This window comes from Anser cygnoides, chromosome 11, assembly GCF_040182565.1.
Source record: "Anser cygnoides isolate HZ-2024a breed goose chromosome 11, Taihu_goose_T2T_genome, whole genome shotgun sequence".
In the NCBI taxonomy this organism is placed as follows: domain Eukaryota; kingdom Metazoa; phylum Chordata; class Aves; order Anseriformes; family Anatidae; genus Anser; species Anser cygnoides.
The window spans coordinates 3,698,648-3,719,226 of record NC_089883.1 but is presented as its reverse complement, the minus strand read 5'-3'; the positions used below and the strand labels follow the sequence as shown (position 1 = coordinate 3,719,226).

Genomic DNA, 20,579 nt, shown 5'->3' with positions numbered 1-20,579 from the left:
TTACATATAGTTTTGATTTGCTATTCTTAGAGGCAGTGGTCATCTGCAGCTCCTACTGAAGTAAAACACAGCAATTTGGAAACAATAAAGCAGCTAAAGGATTTTTACGCGGCACATAGGACACCAGCACAGCCCTGTTTATGGCACAGCTAATAGACGAGAGGCGGAGGGAGCATCCACACACCCAGTTTGTTGGAGTATGGCCAGAGGACTGAGTCTGCTCTTGCAAAGCCTTGCGTGTGCATAACAGGGCTGTGGAAGGGGACTCTGTCCACCCCAGCGTACGTTCACAAGCCCATCTATTCCAATCAAATGCTTGGACATTATTTTCTTCAGCTTCTCATTACTTCATTCCTCCATAATGGTAATAACAGTCCTTGACTTACATTTTCTAACCTTCACCTCATTTTTATATAATACTCAAGGGAAAGGTGGTGTGGAATTATGGGTTTATAAAAAAAATAAAAAATCAATCAATCAAAATTCCAACAAAGAACACGGTTGCTGTTTTAAAATGTGAGGAGCACAATTCAGTAGTACAACGTACCTCCCCAGTCATTGCTCAGCTGCTGACTTTGACAATATATATTACTGGTATCAAGGGCAGCCTTGACTTCAAATCTCCGGCAAGGGCAGGAGCCCGGAGCTCCCCAGCATGCATACAGTGGCCTTCTCCATTTTGCCTACCATTGTAAAGACAGCCAGCAAACCTTACTCTTTTACTTTTTCTTCTGCCTGCCTCTCAACCCGCCTCCCCAGATGAATTTGGCAGCACGAAGTGCGACATGTAGCCAGGCTTTGGGCTTAACTAGATTGCTGTAACAGAATGGGAAATATGCAGATGAAAGAAAGTCATAACAGGAAGTAATTTCATTTTACTAGGGCATGAGCCTTCATGCTGCTGACCTGGCTGGCTAGCTCCCATCTCCAGGCTATTAAAAAACCCATGTCTCAAAGGCAATAATTTTAATCAACTGGGAAGGCTCCCAGATAGACTGGTTTTCATCTCTAAGAGGGAAAACTTCCATTTATCCTGTTTCATTCCCCTAATAAGCCATCCTCATGAGAAAAACTGCTATAAATGTTTATCCATAGAGAACCAACAAATTCAACTTCTCTACAACCCATTTTCCTTTAAAATGGAGGAGAGGCAACCCCTCCTAATCAAGTTCAATCTGACTTGTGTGTGCTAAACCTCCATTCAGAGAACTCTGAAGCAGGACGTTAACACGTACTAGCCCTTCCCAGTATAGAAAGTAAACAAAATCTCCACTAAAAGCTTTTTACCAATTCCCCAATCCTACTCTGGCATGAAATTGTAATTTACTATTTTAGAGGATAACGATAACCTAAGTTACCCCTTTTATGAGGACTACTTGGAACTAAAGCAAGCAAATCTCTGTGGTCTGCTTTATCAACACCCTGGCTGCCATAGGCACAGTACGGGTTTAAAGCACATAAGAAAAAAAGTAAACAGAACAAAAACTTCAATGCCTATGGTTTAGGGAACTAAACCCTGTTCCCTGTTAAACTCCTGTCAAATTACATTTTGCTGAAATGAATAACTTCTTCCTGTGTTAATTCTCTTTAATTTTATTTTTTGATTATAAATGTTCTGAAAATAGTTTTCCATTGCTAAAAAAAATAAAAAGACTTTTTAGGAGTCAGGTAAAATGCTGGGCATGCCAAAACTCAACATACATTGGAGAGTTCATTTTCACATCCCAGTAATTGCACGGTGCGTGGAAACACAGCGATGTTGGGTACGATCAAGGTCACGGTGTGACCCTTTGCAGCTGAAGTTAAAAGTCAGCGTTTATTAGCCGGGAGCAACCAGGCCGAGTTCACCTTCGGTGTCCCTGGTGCACACTGAACAGCGCACAGCTCAAACGCCTGAACACCGGTTCCAGCGTTATTTGCCACCAAAGAGATTTAAAATGTAATTTCTCTAAAGGCCATTCTACTTACGTGTTACATAAGGTTTCTTCCCCCCATAGCTTTAAAATTACGATTTGTATTTAGAGTTACATATCTCAGGTTATTGCACAGCTCAGCACGGACAGCCGTGCTGCCCCAGCTGCGAGGGCAGCCAAGCGCTCGCAGTCGCAGCGCTCCTGGGTGAACAGAGGCTAAAGAGCGACTCCCGTATCGAAGGTAAGCCAGTAAGGTTTTAACCACTGTGGATCCATGGTCTGATTGTGACGGATGGAGACCTGGTTCTAAAGGTAACTAAGGAAAAGAAAGCAAGTGCCAGGGAGGCTTAAATTTGATATACGGAAGTCTGTACTTCCATGGATGAATGTTACCTGCAAACGAGAAAATTGGAAAAAAGCATTGCTTTAAAGAACATGCTCTGGGGCTATGTTAAACGAACAAGAAAGTTCTCACCCAAATTCACAACTGAAATTTGTGGATACTTGCAAGTCCCACAAAATTACAAAATTTATTTTTAATAATTCATTTGAATCTTATAAGTCACTCTTGATGCAAAGAGACCAAACAAAAAAAAAAAAAAGTAAGAGGAATAAATAACAAACGAATTCCGCACTGGGCCCAGGGAAAGAAAGCTCAGCAGAAGCAGAGGTGCGTCTGAATAGCCTCCTCCAGAACGCAGGTAGTATGGCCTCTGGGAACTGTATAACCTAATTTAAAAGCTTACACGGAGGGTTATAGCAAGTCTCTAAAGAGGTAAATTCACAACAAGAAAGATAGAAAGGAGCATAGGTCAGCACCTGTGCAGGTGTAAAGCAGCATTACTCTTCAGTTCAAGCAGTGAGGGCATGCTTTACAAGAGCAGGTTACGTCTGTGTCCCAAAGGACTTTCAGGCCTCATCTGTGCATTACTATTAAAACACTGAAGTATTTGAGTTAAACTTTTAGGGATACAGCATCACTAGTGTATGTTATTTTGACGCAGAAAAGGAAATAACCGATTTAAGTAGTCTTCATGTGGCTAACCACTTCAACGGCAAGGACTGTACTGGCATCCCAGTACAAGTACCTAAGAGAGAAGGAAAGAAAGTTAACTTGAACTGGCAGGGGTATCTCAGCACAAGAGCAGTCCTCCGGCAGAGCAAAATGCAGTAGAGGAAGGAGCGCTGGACGTAGCAGAAATGTCATAAGTATTTCACAGCTCTTATGTCAAGCCCAAAATAGTATTTTCTTATCATTTTCAGCTATCTTACACTGCCATTAGTCATTCTTTGAGAGTTAACTCTCACTGTTGTCTTGGGAATTCAGACCAAGTAAGGAATGAATAAACCATGGACAAGAGTATGCCCGACCAAAAATGCTTAAGAAAAACTACCGTATTCCTTTCGTTTTGCAGTCAGTAAGTAGTTTAAAAAAATAGGAAGAAAGAACCAAGGTGAATCCAAACAGTACTTGATGACTCCTAAAGAACACCAGCTATTAGTAAGAAGCTCGTTGCCTTAGTCAAGGACAGTCTGACGGCAACAAAGCAATAAAAAGAAGAAAAAATATACTGCTGGTAACATTACAGTCCATTAAAAACCTGCCATTACCTTCTGCCACTGATGGACTTCGCATCAGCCCTGAAGTATCTGAGTCATGTGGACACCATGCCCATTTCCTACAACTTACACATATTTTTCAAAATTTAAAACACCGTAGTCTCAAAACCTTAACTCGGTGTGTAATGGATTTAACATATATTTTACATCTTAATTTGCCATAATAATGTGGCTATAAGCTGCTGTCATTCGCTCCCTTTTTCTGACCTTGGAAATAAAATGTTTAATCTCCATGGGATTTTCCTGGCGAGATATTTTAAATCAGTGCACATGTACATACCTCTCTATATGTTTTTTCAATTTTCCTAAAATATTCTCATATGTGCAGACATGATGACTAGACATGTTTCAGTGGTGCTTGAAACCTGATACAAGTGGGTAATTTAACCATGTAATTGAACAATATTACAGAAACACACCAAGTTCCCTAGCAACAAAAGGCCTTGGACATCAAGATGGCAGCCAGCAGCTCACATTGCAATTGCCTGACCTAACTCGAAAAGAAATTACACTGAAAAATGTCCTTCGTCCTCTCGTTGCAGAACTGACCTAAGATAAATGCCTACAGGTCTGACCTTGAAGGGCTTCTCTTACATGGATGTGCCTCACTCGTAAACAGAGTCATAAGATGTCCTATGGAAAAGGACGTTTGGGTTCATGTTCAGTTGTTTGAATTTTTTTTTTTTTAAATAAACATTTTCCAGCATAACAACAATCTTTGACTTGAAAAAAATATTATTCCTGTTCCAAATTTAACCCCATAGAAAATAAACAGCTTCTTAATGTGACGTAGACAAACGTGGCCCAGCTTGCCCCCTTGCTAGGACACTCCTGGAGGACTGAGCTGGGGGAAAGGCGGCACAAGGCCCACACGTGTACAGACCAGCACTGTCTGTGCCGTCAGCTCAGGTGCCAGAGACTCCCAGAGCTGAGAAAACTGGACACACAAGGGCAGAGCAAGATCCTCTACACCCCTCTTTCCTTTTTCCTCATTTTAATTCATCTCTGGCTGCAGTACTTGGGAGGAGGGAGATGGCAGGGTTTCTAATCCAAGCTCTTTTTGGCTGAAGCAAGTCAGCCGAGCAATTATCCCAGAGAGACAGGATAATTAGTGCAGAGGGGAAGCGAGAGCTGAGATGAAGAGCTTCTGTCCGCCCAGTGGCAGACAAAAGCCACCCACCCCTCCACGAGAGGGAAGAGTAAAGCATAGAAGAAAGTTACCGCCTGGCAAGGCTGCTGCGCTCCTGATGTCGTTTCTGTTTTAATCCCTGCCTTTAACACAGCCTCCTGCTGCAGCCTGATGGTGAGGATGCTGAAGCTACACCCCCAGCTCTAGCAAGCTGTGGCACAGCTCTGTGCAAGCCTCTGAACAGCAGAGGGGACTTGGCGGGTACGTGACCACCTGGAGATCTGGGCCCTCACCACACCCCGCATTTCACGTGTGACCCAAGCAGGTTCCTTAGCCTGGACTTTGACAAGGGACAACACCACCTTCCACCCAGAATAAAATACATGAAAGCGTACTGGGTTTCAGGCCGGGAGATGGCGTGAGCCAGAAGGATGCAATCAGAGGAGACGCCTGTCCTTTGAAGGATGCCAGGGGATGGTAACTGCTGCACCGTCACCATTTCCACTGGTGACCCCGCCAACGCGGGGTGGCTCAAGGCACAGAAGGTGCTGAGAAAAGTCCTCACACCTTTGATATGTTCAGAGCTTCCTTCAGGACTATATAGTTACACAGCAGTCCCTATCCCCAGTTACATTGAGACTTTGTTTTTCCACCTAAAGTAACTAACTTGCTTCAAGAAAAATGCCCAACATTGCCCGTTTTCTGAATGAAAACTTAGAAGTCTTGGGCGGAGAAACAAAACCCTCCTACTGCAAGTGCGACGGTTTACTGGCATTTCACTAAAATAGCAACAGCTATTTGTGAGGAGCACGTCCGTAACAAACGCAGAGGTAGAGGAGTGCTGCCTTGCAAACACCATTCTTCCCAGAGTTGCCTTTGCAGCTCTGGAGGCACTGGCTGCTTTCACAGCCAAGTTTGCCACCGCTATGGAAAACAGGCTGCACATGCAAGCCAGCTGAAGTCATGCAGACTGAAAAGGGCTAGGCCCGCTGCTGCTGCCACTGTAAAAATGTTATTTGGAAACCATCTTCTCCGAGAGCTGTATAAGGAATCAAAAATCCCTGGTAGAGATGCCGGCTTGGTGCTTTTACATTTTTTAGCAGTGACTAACACAAAAAAGCTCTTATCTCAAAATAAAGCATTTCTGCCCCTACAAAGGCATATAAGCAGGCAGGGCAGGATGGCCTTATATAGCTGGCCTAGCAACGTCCTCTTAACCATTGTATCTGAAGACCTTTTTGCAGTGGACTCTCAAAAAAAAAAAAAAAAACACCCAACCAGTGTGGATGGAAAGCTATGCCAAAGCCCAAAACGCGGAATTTGTTTTCTGCCTCTTCCTGAACTGTTTCAGCCATACCCATTTTATTAGCAGATTTTGCAATAGGCTTGTATGCACTTGTTGTGGAGTTGCTAAATTCCAGGTCATACCTCTCACGTAAAGTACAAATTTCTCTGTACTACAGTCAAACAACTTCACTCCTCATGGCTAAAGTACCTTATTTTTCTTTCCTCGTTTTTTTTACCTTTCTCTATTAGATGTTTACTTCTCAACAAAAATTTGCCTTTAGTGACATCTTATAGGATTGGATGTTAAAGACAGATAGGATATGTTGGTCAATCTGGCTAATTCTGATGAAACTTCCTGACAGATATTTTGACAATGAGCTAAAATTATGTCAAAAATTCTGTCAAATTACAGTGAAATATGCAGGACAAACTCCAGCTCAGTGCAGGGACAAGGCCACAATCAAAAAAGAAAACGAGAAGTAAAACACTAACACCCAATAAGCCTGGCCAGAAATGACTGTAATTAATCAGAGGTAAGTGACATGGAAGAAACATAAGTCTTTCAGTGCCTAAGGAAACACAGAAACATGTTTTAAAAGCAGCACAAAGCAAGCCATTTCTTCTACAGATTTTTCCTTTTATGTCCAATTGTTTTCTCTCTAACAAGGGTTGAATTTGTAACCAGTTTTCTTGTAGGGAAGACATCGGATCTCCCTATGATATCCCGCTATTTGCATAAGACTTGTAGGAATCCAGGGATACCATCCAGTGAGGCTGAGATTGGCACTGGGATCAGACAAATGTAGCTTGATTGCACAAGCTTCCTTGAGAAGCCAGGTTTAAATAAAGCAGAAAACACAACAAACAAAAAATATCAACAAAATCATCCTCCCAAGTACCTCATCAAGAAATGTTTTATTCAGATCCTTGTCAAAAGTCATCCGGAAAATTCAGTGGGGTGGAAGGAAGGAATAATGAAGTACGAACAGTCCCAGCGACCATCATTTTAGGAATTAAAAATACCACTTTGCACACTATTACTTCAAATCCCAACCATTAGAAACAATTGTTATGGATTACAACGCCAAGCTACGCTGAGTCAGTCATGGCATTTCATTTCTTAGTTGAACCTCTTCATCAAAGCAAGGCTGGGCCTAAAGTACCATGATCTACAAATTTGAAGTTCACAGTTATGGCATGTAAATGAGCTTTTTCTTTAGCTTTCTTGTTGATCTAACGGCTTTCTCTCTCTCTTTTTTTTTTTTTTTTTTTCCAAAAAAGCTGTTTTAAAAGACAAGGTTTGCTGATGGGGTCTCATCGTACTGGTTGAAATTAATAAACAAATGAAGAGTACAAAAATACTTGGACTACAGAACAAGCTTGGACTGAGAATGAAGATATTTGACCTGTCTCTTTCTCATTTGCATGGTGATAGCCAGAATAATTGGCTGGTTTCATCCAGTGCTATTAAAATCTGAAGCACTCTTTCCATCAGCTTCAAAGAGGCTCGGATCAGGATGTTATTGCAGTGATAGGGACCATGCCTTGGCAACAAACTTGGGTGTAATTGCATTTGCGCTGCGTTCATTGCTAGTTATTTCCAGAAAGTAAATTATAGGATGGTTTCTGTTAGCAGTCAAACAATGGTTAATATGGGTAGAAAGAATATTTCTATTTCCCTAAGATGGTTCGCAGTGTTAACTGCTTCAGACAAAAGGACAAAATCACAAGTTTTTTGTCCCTTGATCCTTACAAGGAATACCATTTTTCAATAGCACAAGTTTCACCTTAATTAGCAAAGTATCCCTGTCAATGGTTATGTCAAATATTGAGACATTCTCCAAAGTCCTTTTCTAAATGCTGCTGGCATACTTTGCTAGAAAAGACCTTGTGAAAGTTTTACTTCAGGAAATCAAACAAGACTTAGATTGCAGCAAACATTTCTTTACAGCTTTTTACCCACATTAATTTCATCTACAAGCTAAAAGTAGATTATGACAGCCCCAAACTTGCACTGTTACTCTACTGAATATGTTGAATATGTTGAGACATCCTTGGCAAAGCTAGTCTTTTTAAACAGCCTCTTTGAAAATAAAAGAAAAAGCCTTTGAGCTTTTTCTTCAGCTTTCTTGCTGATCTATTTATATGTCACAGTTGAATGTGACTATTTCATTATGTCATAATATAATACCGGATCAGCTTCGTACAGTTTTTCTTAGTCCAAAAACAGAATGTTCAAGTGTAGCCAAGCTCAGATTTAGACAAACCTGAAGAACAAGATTTCTATAGTTTTTAAAAGATCTCACCACTTCACCACTCGCCTCTCCTCATTTTTTTTTTTTTTTGAATGTTTTTACATAGTCCAGGGAGAAAAAGATTACTTTCACCTTGAACGCAGGAATTTCAGGAGTTCAATGCCATCTTTGGGCTCCAGTTTTTGGAACAGTTCACTTCTCATTTACTATCAGAGCAGAACATCAAATACAGGAAAAAAAAAAAAAAAAGGCTGTGCCTGAAGTTTTGATATTCTGATCTATGACCTTAAACATGAATGAGAGGTAGAAAGCACATTTGAACATGTTTATACTTAGTAGGTGCCTATCAAAAATGCTGTCATGAAAGTTCAAGAAAACAATAAGAAATTCCAAGTAACCTCTATTGGAAGTGTTAGCATATGGCTGATATTCCACACACCTCTCTGCAGAAACAGAACTGCTTACCTTTAAGAAAATGAACCTTCTCAAAATCTTGAAGATTAAGTAACCCCAATATAAATGCAAGCCTTGAAGGATCAATAGCTGCCCATTGAATAAGAAGTATGCTATCACAGGAGTAGTGGAGTAGTATGTAGGTTGATACAACGTGGCACGCAAAATCCTAAAAAAAAAAAATAAAGGTCACTGTTATGGTGCAATATTCCTTCTCCATGCAATTTATAACGATTTCTTATTTCACATTCCAAACTGATTAATTATTTCCACAAAATTTTAAAAAGCTCTGCAAAGATGACGGATTAATTAACAAGCTGTGGCTTAACTATATTATCTCTACTGAGGTACAGACTTCAGAAGATAAGAAATTTGAGTCTTGTATGAAAGTATGCTAAAAAAGCATAGATTTTTTTTTTGATCTTGAGCTCTGTGTGGTCTAGATAATATGCAACACAGAGCTTGTCTATGCCATTTTTTCATGCAAATTCTCTCTAATCTGAAATCCACATTCAGAGAAAATCCTGCAAGCTTTGCAACAGGGCTCTTTGTTAATTAACATGTGTTTTGTCCATCTTGCGACTTCACTTCTTCCATATTATTTTGGGCTTTTTGAGTCCTTTTAATCTCATCACGTTTTGCTTCCAAGCTCAAGAACAAGAAACTCAGTGAAGCAAAATGATTGGAGATCACTTGTACAGTTAATCAAAAAATAACAAGAAAGTAAAAGACATCAGCATTTCTGAAAAAGAATACTACAGGAAATTAAAACCTTGTGCTGATCAATGTTCAGAACTATTAATTTAACCAGCTTGGGTCTCTAAGGGTTTGTCCACATGCAGGGAGGGGCATGAAAGCAAACTAGAACGAATCAATGAAACCGTGAATGTGAAACACATTAAACGCTTTTTAAAAGCTAAACATGTTAAGCATTAAGCACACTAAGCACCCGTGTGGATACTCCAAAGCAGATTAAATCATAGTAAATGCTCACATGAATTTGCAGTGCTAAGTTATGATTTATGTGCACTGACTTCAGAAATTAATTGGTTCACCTTAATTTTTCTGAATGTTCCCCACATAGGTAAGTGAGGCGAGGTACTACCTGAGAGCTAGGTACTAAAAAGTATGCACTGCAAAAAAAAAATAAAAAAAAATAACTGCAATCATATAGGACAGACTGTACTCTGCTTTGCAGCAGGAGGGATGTAATGAAAGGGACAATGATTTCTTGTAATTAAGTAGCTCAACCCACTCGAAAACATAGGAGCTGATAGTATTTAACTACAATTTATGAAAATAAGTTAAATAATAAGTGAAAGCCTTTATTTATGTTAATATGTTTGCAAGAGGTTCATTTTAAAACTATTTTTACTTAAATTTTTAAAGAAAATTACAGGGTTTTTTTTATCAACTCTTCCAGCTGGCCACTAAAGTCAACAATAACAAAAGCCCGGCTTCTGCTCTTTAAGATACAATCCATTTCTTCTCTTTTCCCGTCACAACCAATACTAACCTCTCAATGGAAATGGGAATGAAATAAAAGCCTCTGACTACATTAAATATCGCTTACCAGCAGGGGAACAGGATGATCCTTGTGATGAAGAATGCGATAGAAAAGATGATAAACAGCACATTGCAGGTTTTCTCCCAGCGAGCGTAATTAAACATTTTGGCTGCCTACATTGAATAAAAATCAAACATATTACAAATATTCTCTGAAATAAGTTCCATTCAGCATTTTCATAAACAAGAACTCATCTTCCACCTAAGGAGGTTTCCTCCCTGTTTGACATACAGAGCAATCATTTTACTGATACCTAATAAAGCAGCATCAAAACAGATTCTTTGTTTATATTTCTCCTTTTATCTCAAAAGCAAGAACTCTGTATCAGGGGCCTAAGGAACAGCTCTCCGATATGAAAGTAGAAGTGTCATGAAAACACAAAGTGCTCTTGAAAACAGAGGTTCATCTCTTGTTGTACCAGACTCAAAGCGGGCTGAATCAAAGAGAAGCTGCTGGCCCTATCTACACACTCCAGAGGAGCAGTGGCCCTTTATACACAGGCATTCTGGTGCATGCATGTTACCCTTCTGCGTGCCTAATTTGGCACTTTTATTCCTCTTTGAGGGCCGGAGGTCCTAGCTTTAGTCTCTGTCCCACTAGTAAAGATCATTATTACTGCTTCTCCCCTAGCTGAAGTGTACAACTCCCCATGTTTCATTTAGGAATCACCCTGTTGAACAAAACATCTGTTCTCAAGTGTGAACAAAGCTCCAGGTGCCAAGCCTAGGTCTAAAAAGCATTTTGATAAACTTCTTTTTGAGTGACAGGGCCGTCACTTATGCCAGTATCCAACTTCAGTTTGCATCTGAGTGCTGTCGTACCAGTTGTTGGTTCAACTGTTTGTAAGGGCCACACAGTGAATTGGACCACAAAACTGTTCAGGATTAAAAGTAATCCAGCAAGAGAAACTGCCTTTAATCTGGACCAATCCCAACTGCACGACCCCACTATCAGTTGTTCCATCAGAACTGAAAGCATATTTGGAGAAGAAATGTGCGATGAGAGGCAACAGCCTGCAAGATCTGCTTGCGGTGGTACTGCCAGCAAAATAGGTGATGAAACTACACTCTGAATCCTGGGGCTATAAAACCAGAATAATGCCATTGACTGAACTACAGAGCGCATTCATCTTTTGAGAAACCCAGCAGCAGGTCTCTGTCACCACAGAGCTGTGTGCAGGGAAACATACTTCCTAATCTTAGGACATTTCTGAACATTGATATTTAGTCCAGAGACGGAGAAAAAGGGAGACATTTTTCTCCTGCCAGTACCTGTGATACCTTGGTCAGAAACAGCTTGAGTATCTCCAGCCAGAACTGTATGATGTAGACGTGCCCCTTGGGTCAACACAGGAGTGTGAATGCTGACAAAATTAAGACAGTTTAGAGAAGTAGCCAAGCTTTTAGCTGCTAAATTTGCTTGAGAATTGGTATCATGACAAGCTGTTCGCAGGCTAGCCAACTTGGTCTAATTTTAACAGTGAAACAAGAATAATCCAGGGAGGCAGCTGTATTTCCAGCCCCTGTACTGTACTGCTGAACTTCTCTTCTACTCTTTTCTCATAATGGATTCTGTAACATTCTGTAAATTATCTGGAAGCTCTCTTTTAGCTCACAATTTATGACTGTGTGAAGCTGTCTCTCTGTGGGGATAGGGAGGGAGCATATGAAACTGATGGCAAAAAGATTAAAACATCACTGAACATGAGCTGGACAATAAAATAATAATAATAATAATTAATATATATATTTTAAAGAAGTAGTCGGGGTTACCTCAAGCCAGAAATCTGCAGTATCATGCACAAATATCACCAGAGTTCCAAGACGCACATAATTGCCACACCAAGAGCCACTCATTAGCCCAATGGCTGCCAAGTGATGAACGACATGAGCCAGAAAATCCTGTGAAGACGAGAAGAAAAAAGGTAGAGCCAAGCAAGCACAGAGCCCTCGAGGGTCTCCTTGCGGGTGAAGTGACAGGCAATGCTTGTCACAGAGAGGTGCCCCTGGCAGCCAGGAGAACGTGGATGGATGCATGTGTGCCAGGTGCAGACTGATGCTGCCCTCACGTGGCTGCACCAAATCCCGTATCAGGCCACTTGTACAAGCCTGTATTTTCCCATGTAGAAACAGAGGTTGTAGCTACCAACAAGCCTGACCACTTGCCTTCCTTTTGTTATCGATCCCCAGTGTAAATAGGAGAGACCAGTAAAAACTGATCTCAGCCATGTAGTACCAATATTGGGATGGCAGCAAAGTCTGTAAATGAAATAAAAAAAAAAACAAACAACAGTTAACTTGGAGAATATCAAAAGTTGAATGCCAAGTGAAATTACTTCTTTTTTCCTTTCCTCACTTTTGCTTCTCTGATGCGTCTTGCTTAAAAAATTAAACTAAATCCATGTTCTGGGCTTCATTAAGAAAGATGTTCTGGGAGCCAAATATTTTAACCTTTACTCAGACTGAACTCTGTTTCTGCTGTTCTTCCCCCACCCCCAAATTTTAGCATGCTTTTTTTCTGTGTTTTTGTCAGAGAACTACACACGGAGTGCTTCTGCATTTAATTACAAACAACTGCAAATAAATGAAGCTTTCCATTTTGGCGAACAATTAACATTGTAGATATTCATACATCTCATGACTAAAGTCATCTGCTTACATTAAAATCCTATGCTTCTGCTTAGGGCACAAGAGGGCTAGGATGCTGAGTTTACATCAGCTTGGCTGCTCATTTGCTTAACTACTTTTCCCAGGTCTTAGGGAATAAGCTTGGTTATCGGGTCCCATGAGTAAGAGGAGCTCAGTAAACTCAGCTGGGAGGCAGGATTCTTTATATTTTTGACCCTTGAGTAGAAGATGAGTAAGGAGAAGGGTGATGGGCCACAGATTTACAGAAACATGAAGGAGGGGGTAGCACACAAGAACCTCTGACAGGTGGGCAAGAAGGCAGTTTGCTTGGAGCCATCTGTTAGGGGATTGTTAGTATGATATTCGAGTAAGAAACCAGAGCCTCGTGACCCTTGGAGGTTAAAAAAAAATGCATACACACACACACAAAAAAAAAAAACAGTACTGAGCAGAGATTCCCAGAGCAGGGAATTGCGTTCTGCCAAGTCAAACCACTGCAGTGCTCCCTCCCTCCGCCTGCGCTACTGAGCAATGGGGTCTAGGGAGCACACGGCACTTGGGCTGCTCCTCCAGGGATGGTGACTCCACCACCTCCCTGGGCAGCCCGTTCCAATGCTTAATAACCCTTTCGGTAAAGAAGTACTTCCTAACATCCAACCTAAACCTCCCCTGTCGCAACTTTAGCCCATTCCCCCTCGTCCTGTCACCAGGCACGTAGGAGAACAGACCAACCCCCACCTCTCTACAGCCTCCTTTCAGGTAACTGTAGAGAGCGATGAGGTCGCCCCTGAGCCTCCTCTTCTCCAGGCTGAACAAGCCCAGCTCCCTCAGCCGCTCCTCGTAAGACTTGTTCTCCAGACCCCTCACCAGCTTGGTCGCCCTTCTCTGGACTCGCTCGAGCACGTCCATGTCCTTCCTGTAGCGAGGGGCCCAAAACTGAACACAGTACTCGAGGTGCGGCCTCACCAGAGCCGAGTACAGGGGCACAATCACTTCCCTCGACCTGCTGGCCACACTGCTTCTTATGCAGGCCAGGATGCCGTTGGCCTTCTTGGCCACCTGGGCACGGCACAACCCTCTGCATAACGCTGCTCTGCAGTGCCTCACAGCAACACCAGGACTGGTGCAAGCCTCGGGGTTCTGCACTGAAGCCTCTAACACAAAACGACTACTGTGGGCGGCTGGTAACCTGGCCGGGTGGGAATGACAGTGGTCTGCCTGGAGGCAGATGGCTGCAAAGCCCTGCAACAGTCAGCAGGAGGTACCAAGGAAGGGCAGAAGACTCTGGTGCCACACCTCTCCGGGTGGTGCCCGCTGGGAGGGAGAAGCATGTCTGCGGATTACCCCTTCCAATGGGGAAATACCTGGAATGCCCTCAGGCCAACGGACCGATGCCAAAAAGCTCACCTGAAACGGATAGCCAACCCACGTCTGCCATATGTCGTAAAACCAAGGTTTCTGGGAAAGACAGATGATTCAGACGGATCAGCTGAGTCACAATAAGTCATCTTAACTCAAAAATCCTCAATACTTAAACATTCTCTATGTGGAGCGGGCTGAGAAACTATACTCTTGATAACTGCTCTCCACCAATTTCTAAAGAGACCTTACATCTCAGATTTATTGTATTAGTCTCAGCATTTTGGCTTCTCTTCAGGACACCTGAAGCATTCCAGTTCATCATTTCATCATCCAAAGCAGTGGGCGTGTGTTTTATTACTGCAATTACTCATGATATGTTGCCACAATGATTAGATTTTGCTGTGCTTACCAGCCACACACACTGGTTTGTGATGATAAACAGTGTTGGGGGAGAAGAGCCAAATGACCGTAGACACGCTGAAAACTGTTCAGTTGCTCAGGAGAAGCATTAATGACACCCCAGGCAGTGCTCACATAGTTACGAGCAGCACTCTCTCTCTTGCTGCTGAGTCAGAAGTTGGGAGTAACACCTCAACAAATAGCCACGAAACACACTGTTGTTGTGACCCCAAAAAGCGCTGCCAGAAAAGTTTTACTGCTTCCTTTGAGAAAAGTGGCCATGCGATGCATTTGTAGGTGTTAACAAGGCACGTTGTAAAACCATCTATGGGACTTAAAACCTTTCTTAAAAAGGCTGATAACTCGTACACTTATTTTTTTTTAAAAATCATAGGAGTTTGAGAGGAAAATTTAGAAATCCACACAAAACTTCAGTGTATATTGCAGCCTGCCACAGAGATTACATACATCAAAAGATCTGAACCCAAGCAGCCACTGAAATCAGAGTGTATGGGCTTTGATGGGCTTCACAAAGATCTACAAATCAGTCCTTGTTCTGTCAAAAATATAATAGCAAAACTTCATGAAAATAACTTACATCATATAGAAATATAAATCCAGCAATGGAAGATGTAAGATAGAATGAAAATCGCCAGCTGCAAGAATAAAAGGAGAAAATAAGAACATTATTTTCCCATAGACATTAACCTGAGTCAGCCCTACAGCAAGTCATCATGTATCACAGACAATTTCCACATAAATGTGCCCTCACATTCCACATTAAGGGGTGCCATGTGTGAGCTATATCTAAATTATTGTTACTCAAATACTTATACTTGACTAGTTGCTAAAAAACTAAATGATTTTACATTATCACAATACAGATATCTTGCTTGTGCTTATTGCAGAAAATCTCCAGCCAGGCTCAAGCTGATCAAGCTAAAAGTTACAGCAAATTGTAATAAATTCCGTAAAAATTAAATGCTTGATGACAGCAACCTTTCCCACTCTATCAGTTCCTCCTGTTTAGTCCAACGTGAATATTCATCTCACAGCTCAATATCAGCAGACAACCTTCCAGCCGCATAGCATATACTTTCCAATCGGATCAAACATTGTGAATGCTGTCACCAACAGCGACTTGTTTCAATTACTGAGCTAATTTCTTTTGATTCTTTTTTTTGTTTTTAAACACCAGTTGTTGAAAACTGGGGAGCTCTACAACGCTTTAACAGATGCAGTGTAAGCTTTTATCTTACTGCACAGGCCTGGATTACCCATAAACCTCAATCTTTGACTAGGTTTGCCTGCATTTAACTAGGCCTGATCTAAGCTGTTTGTGGTTTAAATGCATATCCATCAAGGCAGATAAAACTCGCAGATTTTCATCACTGATCTGGTAAGTCAGCAAAGGGAAAAAAAATTTCCTGTGTATCTTAGGGAACCGAAACTATGTTGTTGCTTATGTATGGGAGAGCAGGATGCTGTGATTTGGAGCCAGCAATCAGCGTTGTGATGACTCTGGAACCTGCGTGGGAGGTATTGTCCCTGGGACTGGGTGTGGCTGGAGACTCAGCCAGAGCATTCCCACTCCCACCTCTACAGGTGATGGAAAACTTCTTCCTTTGCCCTTTTCTCCTCTTCTGGAACAAGCCTGACCTTTCCCAGAGCAACTCTTCAAGGTCAGTAGGAAAATGCTGCAGGACATCACGTGCTGAGAGAGGTCATAATCTCAGACAAAGGCACGCGGCCCCAGACTTGGTGAGAACGTCTCATGGAACAAGAAGTATCCCAGATGAGAACAGCAAATGGCCTCCCAGAAAAGCGATTTGCTAAAAAGGAGAAAAAGCCTTGACAAGAACACTGCTTATGCTAGCACTAATTGATTGAGAGATGTATAAAAATGATGATTGTGGTCTTTGGCAAACAGTAATGAAGTGTCATTTGAGAGATGATGATGAGACTGGGAAGAGCAGCCCCTCCTTTCTGAGCCCTGCATTACCTGGAGGCTGATATCCCAGGTGAAAGAATGAGATGTTCAAAAGACTGAGCCAGCATTTTAAAAGAGAAACAAATAAAGAAAAAACGAGGACATGGGATGTTGGAGACTAGACAAGACGATATGTCTCATGCCCACGGAAGAAGTTAAGAAAACAATTACAGAATTGCCACCAGATACACCAGTAATAAGCAATCGTTCTACATTTCTACTTTGAAGCATCTTCCCTAAGATGATGAAAAACCACCCACTGCACAGACAGAGAAATTCAAATGGCAGAAATCAGGACAGAAATGGAAGTGGAGAGGGGAACTCACAAGTAATACCTTGCTCAGAGTTAACCAAGAGATCTAGGGAAAGCACCACTGTGTCATAGGACAGACCTCACACGGGGGCTGATCTGCCATCAGGTCTCCTCGTATTTCAAGCAGAGGTGCGAGGAGTCCAGTGGACATCGCTGGACTGATCCTGCGTTCAGGGTGAAGTGTATGCTTCAGTGACTTCCTGAATCAGACCCAAAGCACAGAGCACCTAGTACAACCGCACCACTGGTCCCCAGCCCTACAAGGCTACGGAACGAACACACTTGGCAGTAAGCACTCAGTGCTTCAGATGAACTCATCGTACGTACAAGATTGCCAGAGCACTACCTCATTTTGCATTTAGCCAAGCTTTTTTTTATGAATTTGGTTAACAAAACCCAAAGTAAAATTCACCCAAATTCACCAAACCGTACACAACGCGTGCCTTTTAAACTCTGATTCTGGCCACCAGAGACAGCCCAGAACAACAACTATATAAAAGGATCTTTCTGACTTAACTTTAGGAATCTTCTCTCGAAACTTTTCTCTTAAACTGAGTCTAACAAAAAAGAATTTAATAGGTGAAGTTAAAGGCTGGCGAGTCTTTTAAGGCAGGGAAGGTTTCATGCAAAGGACTTTCCAAACCCCAGTGTTGCTTAACAAGGAGCACTAATAGCTTAAGTATGGTTTAGAACTGGCTCATCAGATTTTCCTTGTGATTCAGAAGAATGATCCTGTAGATTGAAGGCTTTCAAAAATGTCATAACGCTCGTAACACTGACTACTAGCATGGAATAACTCTGTTCCTTATTTGTTGCCTTGAAAATTATATCCAATTAAATTCACTGACAAAGAGCAGAGCAAGGTTCACAAAATTGCACAAGAAAAACCTGTTTGCTTCATTCTCACTCAGGCTGCCAAGCAAGTTTTAATTTCAGTCTTTGGCTGTGTATAACTAGAGACATGGACGCATGGCAGGCAACTCTTGTATCGATAGCAGGAAATCTTATTGTCACTTGCAAAACAAAGTTAACTGATCCACAAAACAACAGCAGAAGAAAAAAAAAAAGAACACCAGTTTGCCAAGACAGTTTATTCAACTCAGGCTTCATAGCAACACACCTCTGTCTGTCAACTGGATTTATGCCCAGAGGAGATCAAATCATTATCATATTGATTCGCACAAAGTAATCTTGATAAACTACTCAACTTTGAGCTTTTAACCTTCGTTCTTTAAGCTAATCTATACTAAAAGAGGTCAAATAATATCATCATGTGAATTTTGCCGAGGTAATCACGCTAGCCAAAAGCCCAAATAGTCAGGACATTAAGAAAGAACTTTACACTGGTACAGTTAGTTTCAGTAGCAAAAAGGGTTGAGCTACATAAGCAAAGCCACGCTGCCTATTTGGGGATTTCCAATTTGTATGAGATTTTGGATAACACTGGAATAGTTAATTAGTAAAATGTTTATGTATGGGGAAGTTCTCGCACGCTTGTGGAAAATCAGACTCTTGAATGCCTTTCCAGTTTTCAATCATATGCAGGAGGACGTTTTGAAACTTTTTTACATATTCATTGTTATCACTCAGAATTACTCAATGGCTCACCCTCATTAGCAGATTTAAACTCATGTTCCATATGGTACCCTGTGCTCAAGCTGTAACACCTACCACTTAATTAGGATGCCAGGAATCCTGCTCTTGAACTCACTTCTATACACACATTATATCATCCCAAGATAAAAATATGGATACATATTTAAACAGTGAATAAGCATTTTTGTTCCCTTATGATTACAGGCAGACAGACAAGTGTTTTCCTATTCTCTACATGTTTTCATCAAGTGTTACATACCAAGAGCCTACAAATAAATACATTATTACACACCGAAGAAATCTAAAATATTTTGGAGTGTTCCCCTCCCCCCCAAGAAACTGTAAGCCTAATATTTTTAAGTCACAGGATTTGGAGAAATGCTAGTAGATCCTTTCAATTTGTTTGCATATGCACAAACCAAAACCCTAGTCAGACAGACACAGCTTTCTGGAAACAATCCCCCACCCAACAGGGCATTTGAGGATCTCACTCACTTTCCAAAACAAAAATCCATAATAAAGAAAAGACTTTTCTTACAAAGCTTCCTGGAATTTCCGAAGCACAGTTGGGATCTCAAGGTTTCGCCGTCTCCTAAACCACTTTTCCACCAAATGGACGGTACAGTTGCACTTTTTGGCAAGGCCTTGAATCTCTGACTGCAAAAAATGGAAGAGCATTAGCAACAAGATCTACAGCAGTGTCATCTTCATTTATTTTGTACTTCACATATCAGCTTCCCACAACTGTAAGACCTTCATTTAAAACTATTACTAATATTAACTGTCCATGGTATTTTAACTTTCAGCCTTCCTGGTTTAATTTTTGAATGACATTCACAGAAATACTGGGTTTTCAAGACACTAATTTATGATAATAAATCAGGCATGGAATGTATGGGGTCTACAAATAGTGCTATTGCCTCTCTGATGGCTTCTGATAACTTAAAGGATGCAACTTTTTCTACTAAGCAAGAGGTTTGGCATGGGGTAACTTTGTGGAGTGCCATGTATTTGTGCACATAGACCTTGCATCCAATATTTTACCTTACATAATCATTAGACTGCATTTAAATGAGTCTTTCAGGTGAGACAGCGTTAAGATGAGCTGGGCTCTGTTCCCAAATCCAACGTTCTGCCATGCAGCAGGGCAAGTCACTTAATCTTACTGAGCAAAATCCAGAGTGCCTCCTTTCGACACCTAAAAATAAATTAGGGCTACAGCAGTCGCCTAAAATCTATCTAGCCTTTCAAGTGCAGCTGCCAGTTGTCTGTGCTTTATCTGTACTCCAAAGGCGAAGTGGCTCTGCTCTGCAGCCATGCCAGCGTGCACCAAGCACGAGGTAATCCCTCCTACTCTAATGACTAGGGGTAACGAGCTGCCTCCTCCTTCAGCCACATGATTCTTGTATTTCTGGGTGCTCGGTGCCCCACCTGCAGCTTGTAGGCTTCCTCCCTCTCCTCCATCCTAAGAGGCAGAATGTGTGGGCTGACCTCCCCTGGGGCAGCTACAGGAGCAGAGGCATCCCTGGGGAAGTTCTTTCCCTCCAAGGCTGGTATGCAAATAGTGGGTGGCAGCAGCACTGCCTCCGCCAAGGTAAGCCCTGTTCAGTTAGTCTCCTTCCCTTGGAACCAAGCTCTGGTATGTGAGCAAAAGCACCTCAGCTGCTGGGGAGGGCAGGACTGCAAACAGGCTCTGTGTTCAGCCCATCCTGCGGGCTGAAGAGCTCTCTACTTGCCATACGGGAATACTGACTTTGTTTTGACAGACGATGGAGCCTAGATGCCCTCAATCGCCAGCCAGGCCTCTGTGCACTCAGACATGCTGGTTCCTACGCCAGACACATAGAAGAGGCAGTCTGAATCATTCCTGTGTACCAAGAAGTATAAAAATGCAAATTCTGTGCTTCCCTTCAGAGATTAATTGTCAAACTGCACTCATGCAGAAGGAAGTTATGAAACAGAGATCAGGATACTTGGCCAGATAGAGTAGAGCTCACATGTGAACATGAATACATCTACTCCTGACAATATCAGGCCAAAACCACAGTAAGAGAGCAGCAGAGTCAGG

At 41.8% G+C, this 20,579-nt stretch overlaps 1 protein-coding gene across 11 annotated transcripts in view; it reads right to left on the bottom strand.

Moving 5' to 3' along the window:
* The window catches only part of CERS3 (ceramide synthase 3), a 55,639-nt gene that overhangs the window by 14,896 nt on the left and 20,164 nt on the right, over positions 1 to 20,579 (bottom strand). For 10 of the 11 annotated variants that reach the window (XM_013181892.3, XM_013181891.3, XM_067003691.1 and 7 more), the window contains 7 exons: positions 19,050 to 19,168; positions 15,211 to 15,268; positions 14,259 to 14,309; positions 12,390 to 12,482; positions 11,997 to 12,125; positions 10,231 to 10,337; positions 8,670 to 8,826 (listed from right to left, as the gene is read on the bottom strand). In XM_013181892.3, coding sequence (XP_013037346.2) covers positions 8,670 to 8,826; positions 10,231 to 10,337; positions 11,997 to 12,125; positions 12,390 to 12,482; positions 14,259 to 14,309; positions 15,211 to 15,268; positions 19,050 to 19,168 — 714 coding nt within the window. Of the gene's footprint in view, positions 1 to 576; positions 817 to 8,669; positions 8,827 to 10,230; positions 10,338 to 11,996; positions 12,126 to 12,389; positions 12,483 to 14,258; positions 14,310 to 15,210; positions 15,269 to 19,049; positions 19,169 to 20,579 lie in introns of those variants that run through there. The other variant, XM_067003694.1, reaches the window with a different exon arrangement.